Consider the following 10,549-nt stretch of genomic DNA (forward strand, 5'->3'; position numbering starts at 1 on the left):
ACTGACTTTTGACTACATCTTAATAAATAAAATAAATAATCAATGGTTTAAATAAATAACTTCAAATAAATTAAACACCAGATAATCTCTTACGACAGGGATTAAGTCTCTACACTGACTTTTGACTATTGAGAACTTATTGAAATTTCATACACATATTCACAATTGGTACTGTACACAAGAATTCGATTGTTTCAATACTAATTTTCATCACTAAATGGTTTCCTCAAAATAAATCAAATGGAGTATACCCAAAGACATGTGATGTATTCCGATTTTTGCCAGATGGCTTTCGACTTACACATAATAAACAAAACAAAACATGGAAGTTGTACAACCACTTTTCTCCCCTCAATGATCCAATGATCCTACAAGAATTCTAAGATTTTCCCCACATTGGCACAACAACCTTTCTCATACCAAGTTGGATGCAAGATTGTACTGAGTTCTTCCTGCATGGTTTTGAAGTCTTGCTCTCTCTCCGATATGGCGGTAAGTCTCTGTTCCAGGCTGGCATTCTCCTGTAGAACAACAACAACATAGATTTTTAAATAGGCCTCGTTATTTAACTTTAAATTGTGTTATTTTTAAATAGATTCATCATTTAATTAGAGATCTGTGTTTGTATCTATCTATGTACATACATAAGTATGTACCCAAGTCCTCACAATATATTTTTTCCCAAGAGGTTTGATAGAAGGAACTGCAACTGCTGAAGTCTTATCGTCCCAAAAGCGAAGATAAAAGGAAGACAGGATGGATAGGAGAAAGCCAGTCGTTTCGAAAACACTAAAACCTCATCTGTTTTCTTCTTCTTGTTGTACCGTATTCGCTAGCGAACGTTGGTAATCATGATGGCGATGTTGTTTCGGTCCCGAACTTTCTCAAACAATATGAAGATTTGACTTTGAAACAATAGCGCTTACAGAGCAGACACTCTACCTTCCCAACTTGAGAGAGCTGGAGTCTGGTTTTAATCTATCTGGAGTTGTGTCTATTTGATCGAACGATAGGTCTACGGGATTGTTTACCTGTAAGGATTATCACTATCAGCCGAGGCCAGACTCTCCTGTAACTGAGCGAGGATATATCTCTGGTCTGCTTCACTCATGAGGGATTCTATTAGACTTGCTGTTTCGTCGTCCTCATCTCCCAGACAGGACCTGTTGTCATCTGCAATACGCAGACATCGCCGACACAGATGACCTTGACTGCAACAGGGAGCATAATGGGTTAACATGATAGTGGTATTAATACCCTTCCTTTTTGGAGGCAAGGTTGGGACAAAAGTAAAGTACTTAGCTCGCCTTAAACTGTTAGCTTAGCCTTGGTTAACTCGGTAAGTAGGGGGCAATGCTGTCCAGTACTAGCGTGTTTGTTTACCATACAGAAAGTCCTGGGTTCGATTCCCAGAGTGGAAAAAATTAACTCGTTTGTTTGATTGCTAATGTTTCAAAGGGTTATTTTTTTTTCTCTTGTTCTCGTTTTGATCCAGCATCTAAATGGAAAATATTGTGTCTCTTCTGGCCTATCTGATGAGGGACAAGCTACGACACAGACCATGTTCTCGTTTTGATCCAGCATCTAAATGGAAAATATTGTGTCTCTTCTGGCCTATCTGATGAGGGACAAGCTACGACACAGACCATATTATGAGTCTAACTTACCGAATATCTTCCAGGGTACTGAGTTCTTCCTGCATGGTTTTGAAGTCTTGCTCTCTCTCCGATATGGCGGTAAGTCTCTGTTCCAGGCTGGCATTCTCCTGTAAAACAACAACATAGATTTTCAAATAGGTTTCGTTATTTAACTTTAGATTGTCTTATTTTTAAATACGTTCGTAATTTAATTAGAGATCTGTGTTTATTTGTACCTACATATGTACCCAAAACTTTAGATTGTCTTATTTTTAAATAGGTTCGTAATTTAATTAGAGATCTGTGTTTATTTGTACCTACATATGTACCCAAGTCCACATATGTGTATGATAGAAAGAACTGTAACTGCTGAGTTATTATCATCCCGAAAGCGAAGAGAGAAGGAAGACAAGATAAGAGAAAGCCAGTCGTTCCGAGAACAATCAAACCTCATCTGTTTAGGATAATAAAATTTGCACCAAGCGGGAATCGAACCCGCGAACCTAGCGCTTACAGAGCAGACACTCTACCTTCCCAGCTTGAGAGAGCTGGAGTCTGGTTTTAATCTGGAGTTGTGTCTATTTGATCGAACGATAGGTCTACGTTTTAACTCGACCGTTTTGCATTTGGTTTGGATGAATCTTTGTTAGTTCCGCTATAACTCGCAAATGCCTGGTGCGATATTGATGAAAATGAAACACTTCGTCGTCCTCATCTCCCAGACAGGACCTGTTGTCATCTGCAATACGCAGACATCGCCGACACAGATGACCTTGACTGCAACAGGGAACATAATGGGTTAACATGATAGTGGTATACTGTTGTCATCTGCAATACGCAGACATCGCCGACACAGATGACCTTGACTGCAACAGGGAGCATAATGGGTTAACATGATAGTGGTATAAATACCCTTCCTTTTTGGAGGTAAGGTTGGGACAAAGGTAAAGTACTTAGCTCGCCTTAAACTGTTAGCTTAGCCTTGGTTAACTCGGTAAGTAGGGGGCAATGCTGTCCAGTACTAGCGTGTTTGTTTACCATATAGTGGTATTAATACCCTTCCTTTTTGGAGGCAAGGTTGGGACAAAAGTAAAGTACTTAGCTCGCCTTAAACTGTTAGCTTAGCCTTGGTTAACTCGGTAAGTAGGGGGCAATGCTGTCCAGAACTAGCGTGTTTGTTTACCATGCAGAAAGTCCTGGGTTCGATTCCCAGAGTGGAAAAAATTAACTCGTTTGTTTGATTGCTAATGTTTCAAAGGGTTATTTTTTTTTTCTCTTGTTCTCGTTTTGATCCAGCATCTAAATGGAAAATATTGTGTCTCTTCTGGCCTATCTGATGAGGGACAAGCTACGACACAGACCAGGGCGGGGCTCATAGCACGCTCCTAACTTCCGGGTCAGCCTGTGTGTACTGACATTAAGCCGGTGAATGTACTGAACACTCGTACAGTATGTCCCAGAAGTGCTGAACCACTTGTTTCGATATGAAAACCTCGCGCATTCTGAATTTCGCATTTCGCAAAAGACGTACATAGTAATTAGAGAAGAAAAAAGGCCAGACTCCAGCCAGCTTAGGTTCGATCGGTCCTATAGACTCTATAGAGGCTCCTTCAGAGTCTATATTTCTTTCACCGAATACCATATAGAATTACAGATAAAGTACACCATATTCAAACATAGATATAGCCCGCCTAGTTATCTTGAAGGGTAGCACCTGGGTTCGATTCCCGCCCGGGGTGGATTTTATTCTAAACAGATAAAGTTTGCGAAACGGCTGGTTTCCTGCTATCCTGTCTTCCTTCTCTCTTCGGGACAATAAGGCGTTAGCAGTTACAGTACCCTCTTTCAAACCATACAAAAAAGTTGGGATCAAGAAGGATTCGAGCAGGATTTTCAAGACATCCTGTATCTGTATAACATGGGACTTCTATGTACTTGTACCTATATTGGACTTGGTATTAGATTTATGTAGCATCATTTAGCGGACTTTTGTTTTCAAACACTTTTACTTTCCTACCGCTCCGGGCATGGGGGCGGACATGGGTTAAATGAGGTTCCATTCATTCTGTGATTCATTTCGGTCGTGAGGTTAACCCGTTGGATACCCTTTGAGGAGACATTTTTGAACGAAGGAAGTGAGTTCAAAGTTTTTTTTTCTTCTTTTTCCAAAAGGTGGGATAGAGGGAAGAGGGAACCTATAACAATAGAGGTCTTATCTGATTCATTTCGGTCGTGAGGTTAACCCGTTGGATACCCTTTGAGGAGACATTTTTGAACGAAGGAAGTGAGTTCAAAGTTTTTTTTTTCTTCTTTTTCCAAAAGGTGTGATAGAGGGAAGAGGGAACCCATAACAATAGAGGTCTTATCTATTTCGGGATTTTTGGGGACGATAAAACCTCTGCAGTTACAGTTTCCTTTATCAAATCTCCTAAAAGTAACTAAACAATAAAAAAATAGATTCATTTATTTTAAAAGCCCAATAGGTATGGACCTTTCATTGCATAATATGTATAATGTATATCCAACTATCCACACAACACCTGTTTCAGTGATGCCATAAAAAAAGACAGTAAAAACACGATTCCATTTTCAATAATATTAGACTTGCTGTTTCGTCGTCCTCATCTCCCAGACAGGACCTGTTGTCATCTGCAATACGCAGACATCGCCGACACAGATGACCTTGACTGCAACAGGGAGCATAATGGGTTAACATGATAGTGGTATTTCAAAAGGTTATCGGCGCATGATTTCGGTTTTAATAAGGCTCCTAATATTCCGAAGCATGAAATCAATCAATTTTTATTGTTTTGTTTTTTTTTTTGACATTCACTTTCGTTCCTAGTGGGCTAGGCTTTTTTACTTTCCTTATCCTATAAGAAGGAAAGTAATGTAATCGGGTGAATTTTTCGATGGTCAGTTTTTAGTGCCAAAACACGGTTTGAGGTTCCTAGCGCTTAATTCTAAGTTACGTGAGAGTATTGGTTTTGGTCTTAGAAAGTGCCCATGTCCGAGCACCTTGCTGTCTATTGAACTGTCTTTAGTCCAAAGGAACAAGCAATCAGGCCATCTCAAAGGTCGATGAGGAACACTCTTAGCTTATTCAATAATAATGTCGATATTGTTAGGGAGTAAGTACTTCATTACATTGTCTATTATGTCAAAAATTTCGATCTACTCCTATTTCAGCTCTGATCTCTAGTATCAGTTCCCATTCTCATCAAGTCATCACCCAATAAGGAACAATAGGGTATATCCGAGCAAACCATACAAAAAAGTTGGGATCAAGAAGGATTCGAGCAGGATTTTCAAGACATCCTGTATCTGTATAACATGGGACTTCTATGTTGTTTCGGTCCCGAACTTTCTCAAACAATATGAAGATTTGACTTTGAAACAATAGCGCTTACAGAGCAGACACTCTACCTTCCCAGCTTGAGAGAGCTGGAGTCTGGTTTTAATCTATCTGGAGTTGTGTCTATTTGATCGAACGATAGGTCTACGTTTTAACTCGACCGTTTTGCGTTTGGTTTGGATGAATGTTTGTTCCGCTATACCTCGCAAATGCCTGGTCCGATGTTGATGAAAACGAAACATTATTATCTCACCTGAATAACATTGGCAATATTGTCCTCGAGGTCCGTGATCTTGCGCAGGTCCCGCGTGCGTTGCGCCTTCATCTCCTGCAACTCCTTCAGCAATCCGCTCACTTCTTCGTCCTGGTACTGTTGCGCGCATGAGGGTTTGCGCTCGCCCTGCGTTTGCGCGGATTGGCGGTGGCGCTTTTCCTTCTCAAGCTCGACACTGAGCTCGTTGACGGACAGCTGGAGCTCGCAATATTGTCCTCGAGGTCCGTGATCTTGCGCAGGTCCCGCGTGCGTTGCGCCTTCATCTCCTGCAACTCCTTCAGCAATCCGCTCACCTCTTCGTCCTGGTATTGTTGCGCGCACGAGGGTTTGCGCTCGCCCTGCGTTTGCGCGGATTGGCGGTGGCGCTTCTCCTTCTCAAGCTCGACACTGAGCTCGTTGACGGACAGCTGAAGCTCGTCGCATCGGTTTTCGAGACTTTCGATTGTGGCGAGTTGCCTGAAAATTTGAAGAAAAAGGTATTAATGGGCAATCAAAGTGAAATCTTCAAACGGGTCCATCTTACCGAACAGTACTTTCAGGAAACAGGGCCCAAGGATATTTTTGTTCTACATAATTTATGGAATCTCTGTGCCAAGTTCGAGCGACTTTGGCTTAAATATAAAGACCTGAGCATTGCGAACTCTTTTTGAGCTTTTTCGAAGATTTATCTTTAAATATCGGCCGAACCGTACATTTCTCGAGGTCCGGCCCGCGGACACTTTTGATCATCATTAATTATGGAAGCTGCTTGAAAAATTTGATTGAGTTTTGGCTAAAGGTATCGCAGCGGTTTTCGAGACTTTCGATTGTGGCGAGTTGCCTAAAAAATTGAAGAAAAAAGGTATTAATGGGCAATCAAAGTCAAATCTTCAAACAGGTCCTTCTCACCGACTGCTACTTTCGGGAAACAGGGCCCAAGGATATTTTTGATCTACATAATTTATGGAATCTCTGTGCCAAGTTCGAGTGACTTTGGCTTAAATATAAGGACCTGAGCATTGCGAACTCCTTTTGAGCTTTTTCAAAGATTTGGCGTTAAATATCGGCCGAACCGTACATTTCTCGAGGTCCGGCCCGCGGACACTTTTGATCATCATTCATTATGGAAGCTGTCTGAAAAATTTGAGCAACCTGGAGCTAAAAGTAAAGTCGTGAGAAGCGCTAGTTCTCAACTGCTACATTAGACGCTTGTGGTCTGTGTCGTAGCATGCCCATCCCGTAGTATGCCTCTCATCAGATGGGCGAGAAGAGACACAAAGTGCCATTGGTCCGTGTGTGTATATGTGTCTGTCTGTAAACAAAATAACTCGAGAACGGCAAGAGCTAGACTTGAAATTTGGTATGCAGCTGTCAAATATGTAAAGGATGCGACACGAAATAATCAGTGCAACGGTTGGCGACATTTTGACCACGTCCACCAAAACGTCGCTAGTTCCTTTTGAACTTTTTTCCTGTATAGCCCTAAATAGCGGAACTTTGGTTCGGAATAACGGCCGAACCGTACCTTCGGGAAACAGGGCCCAAGGACTTTTTTGATCTACATAATTTATCCAATCTCTGTGCCAAGTTCAAGCGACTTTGGGTGAAATCTAAACCCCTATAAAATCTTCCTCATGGCTACTTACGTTTTGATGGTTTTCTTGTCATTGGTGTGATCGAACAGCAACCTCTGGTTATTTCTCTCCAGCTCCTGTATGCTGACTTCCAGTTGTTCATATATCCTCAGTTCTACAAAATAAATATGACTGGGTAACTGCCCCAAGAGATGGGTTAAGCTTATACGAACCTTTATAAAAATATTAAGAATCTAAAGGTCCTGCGAAGATTTCATTCACATGCATTTAAATTACTTTCCAGAATGGAACTCCAACTTTCCATTGAGATTCAACATGGAATACCATCCATTCTAGTACATATCTTTACATTTTGTTGCGATTTACATACAATGAGAATCATATTATACAAGGTATATCACAGAGCTATGTTAACACGAAAATGGCGAATAGTACAGGTCTCCAACTCTTCTTGTAGGGAGAGAGGAGCGCTGTCGTGATAGCCTAGCGAACCACTGTTGGGACCACTGCTCTGAGTACCTCCTGTTGGGGAGAGAAAACAAATTTCAGTTATTTCGCTTCAAATACAACCCTAAAATAGGACGAAAAGCTCATTAAAAATAATAATAATAAAAACAAGTCTCGAGAGAACTGAAAACTTTTGCCCTAAATAACGGCTGAACCGTGCAATTCCCAAGGTTCGGCCCGAGGAGACTTTTGATCTAAAAATTGAATTGGAAATGTCTTCAAAATTTTACCTCCGGATCTGCCCACTATGTAATCTGCAAGCAATTATGAACGCAGAACATTTACTAATATGTCCTGGCCTTTCAAACAACGACAACTTGGTAGCAAAGTATTGGGATGCACGAGGGAAAATGACCTAATAGTCAACTCCGAGCATTTGAAAACAACAACAACATGTCTTCAAAATTTGACTGACTTTGGAAGAAAATTCGAGTTCTGAGGAATTTGAACTCTTCAGAGCTTTTATTCCAAAAAAATATGCTCTGATTGGTACATATTCGAGGTCGAATAGCGACCAAACCACGTATTTCTCGAACTTCGGGCCAAGGAATTTTTTGATCAACATTTTATAAAGAACTTCTCTGCGAAGTTTGAGCGACTTGGGCCTAAAACTGAAGTCTTGAGAATGCTGTTACTTACCTAGACCAGACATTTCCAGTTCTTCTTGTAAACTCAATGGTTGACCTCCAGAGCCTACACCGTCTCCACTCTGACTTTGTATCTTCCTCTGAGCTCGCACAAGCTCCTCGTACTTCTGAACTAGGATTCTGAAATCAAACAATAAATACAATTACTTCAAACAATAACCAAGATTTATTTTTTCAAGTTTGAATTGAAGAAAGAAGAAATAAATTTGATAGAGGGAACTGTAGGCTTATTGCCCCAAATTCGAAAGAAAAAGGACAGGATAGGAGCTAGCCAACCGTTCCAAAACGAACCTTATCGATTTAGGATAAAGTTCGCCCCGGGATGGAATTGAATCGGCGACTTGGAGCTTTTTACTTTAGGAACAAGGCTAGGCTAAAGTATGAAAAGACGTCCAAAATTTGGTCTTAAAAAAGTAATCCGACTTTCAAAATCAGGAAGCCTTTTCTCGTCATATTGGGGTCATGGCAGTTCCTTTTACATCTGTGCCTTTCTGAGAACGAAAATTTCGTTAAAACTTTCGCTCCTGGTCCCATCTGCCCTAGGAAATCTAGTACATATTTTTTGTTTGATTGCTCTTTTTTTATGTTATAAGGACTTTGTTCACCAAAAGTAGCTGTGTCGGACACCAGTAAGGATTGTTTACCTGTAAGGATTATCACTATCAGCCGAGGCCAGACTCTCCTGTAACTGAGCGAGGATATATCTCTGGTCTGCTTCACTCATGAGGGATTCTATTAGACTTGCTGTTTCGTCGTCCTCATCTCCCAACACCGAAGCGAATACAATAGTCCGTCCCCTATACCTTTTATTATTAGTAATAATAAAGGAAGGACGGACCCTCTGTCAAACCTCTTTAAAAAAAAATAATAATAATAAATAATAATAAGAACTGTACCTAACGTAACACGGCCCCTGGGCTACCGGAAATTTTAAACTTTCCTCCACCCAACAGTATAAGGAAAGTATTGTTTTCGGTCCGTTTTTTACTTTTTTAATTTGTTTCATCAAGCGAAATACCCCATTAGCTATTTTTGTTCCGAACTTACGTGTTCTCCGATGGCTTTTAGAAAGGAGTTTGGGTTCGAGCAAATACATAAACTATCAAAATGTCAAAACAGCAAACGTGCTATAATCACTGGGTACCTTTGATCTATTGGGATCCTATTCAGTAATATCAGTGTTACAGTAGAGTAAAAGCATATTCAGTAAGAGCAACATTAAACAATATGATTGTAAGATTACGTGCACAGGTAAACTGTATCACAGTGGTTCTTAATCTATGGTTCACAGACAAGTGGCTCCTCAGCCAGCCTAGTTAGCTTGGAGGGTAGCACGCCTTGTAAGTGCTCGGTCGGGGGGGTCGATTTCCGCCCGGAGCGAGCTTTATCCTAAGCAGATAAGGTTTGTTCTCGGAACGGCTGACTCTCTCCTATCAATCTACCCCGCAACAGCCAGTCACGGAATCAATCATTTGCATGATACAAATTTCTTGATCCCGCCGGGAATCGAACCCGGGTCTCCCGCGTGCGGACCGAAAACAATACTTTCCTTATACTGTTGGGAGGAGGAAAGTTTAAAATTTCCGGTAGCCCAGGGGCCGTGTTACGTTAGGTACAGTTCTTATTATTATTATTAGAGTCAGAAGACGTCGCGAGATTTCTGCGAAAGTGACACGAGCTCTTCTGGATTTTCAGGTGAGAATGATAATCCTTTTTTTATCAATGGAACGAGTCAGTTCTCATAGCGTAGTGGTCACTGCGCTTGCACGCGGGAGACCCGGGTTCGATTCCTGGCGGGGTCAAAAAATTTGTACCATTCAAATGAGGATAAAATCCGCTCCGGGCGGGAATCGAACCCGCGGCCTAGCGCTTACAAGGCAGACGCACTACCAACTAAGCTAACTAGGCTGGAGGTACAGTTCTTTCGTGGGTATTTACCACTGATTAACCTCTTCTGGGCTTTCTGCGACGAGTGTCCATGCTATAAAGTTGGTCTTTTTAAATTTACTGACTGGGGGACTCTAAACAGAGAGTATACCAGCCTAAAGATCCCTTGCTAAAGAAAGAGAACGTTGAGTGGCGAAGGGTATCCACTCGTAAATTTTTTGTAGCCAAATCCAAATGTCAGCCCAAAAGCGATCACCCTAAGGCTAATTGAGAGGCTGACGAAAAACGCCAACCCCGTCTAAACACGTGAAAAGCGAATAAAAAGAAGAAACTACTGATCCTCACAATGAACCCTGAAGAATATGTAGATTCGTACAAGCTTAACCCATCCTATAGGACTGTTTGCCCCTACACCTAAGCCTCGGAGTGGCCTTTTTGTGTATGGAAGAATATGTAAACCCTCTGCTCAAACTGATCGAAGACAACCAGTCCATCATTTCCGAGGAGCCCTCCGAGTATGACCTGCAAAGCAACGCCGACACCAGCTTGGACTATCTGCAGATCGAACAGGATAGCACTTTGGCGGACCGCCATTCAAATGATTTATTTCATGACTGGCTGTTGGGTAGGTATAGGACTGCTGCAGGTATAGTGACTGCTGAGGAAAA

At 41.4% G+C, this 10,549-nt stretch overlaps 1 protein-coding gene across 1 annotated transcript; it reads right to left on the minus strand.

The window, feature by feature from the left end:
• Window positions 1-1,027: 1,027 nt before the first annotated feature.
• LOC103524330 lies at window positions 1,028-8,718 on the minus strand. Its single transcript, XM_026833398.1, has 9 exons — window positions 8,639-8,718; window positions 7,987-8,114; window positions 7,578-7,601; window positions 7,267-7,362; window positions 6,892-6,994; window positions 6,048-6,086; window positions 5,246-5,471; window positions 1,668-1,765; window positions 1,028-1,211 (listed from the first exon to the last, which is right to left on the minus strand). The coding sequence occupies exons 1-9, from the start codon at window positions 8,716-8,718 to the stop codon at window positions 1,028-1,030; spliced, it is 978 nt and encodes a 325-aa protein (XP_026689199.1).
• Between the last annotated feature and the right edge of the window lie 1,831 nt (window positions 8,719-10,549).

This window comes from Diaphorina citri, unplaced genomic scaffold (genome assembly GCF_000475195.1).
Source record: "Diaphorina citri unplaced genomic scaffold, Diaci psyllid genome assembly version 1.1 scaffold92, whole genome shotgun sequence".
Taxonomy (NCBI): Eukaryota; Metazoa; Arthropoda; class Insecta; order Hemiptera; family Psyllidae; genus Diaphorina; species Diaphorina citri.

Coding starts and splice junctions, on each gene's coding strand:
- LOC103524330 (XM_026833398.1), bottom strand. CDS start 8,718: ATGAGTGAAGCAGACCAGAGATATATCCTCGCTCAGTTACAGGAGAGT. Junction 8,115..8,638: donor GATAGTGATAATCCTTACAG/GTAAACAATCCT, acceptor GTTTGATTTCAG/AATCCTAGTTCAGAAGTACG. Junction 1,212..1,667: donor AGTACCCTGGAAGATATTCG/GTAAGTTAGACT, acceptor TCCCTGTTGCAG/TCAAGGTCATCTGTGTCGGC.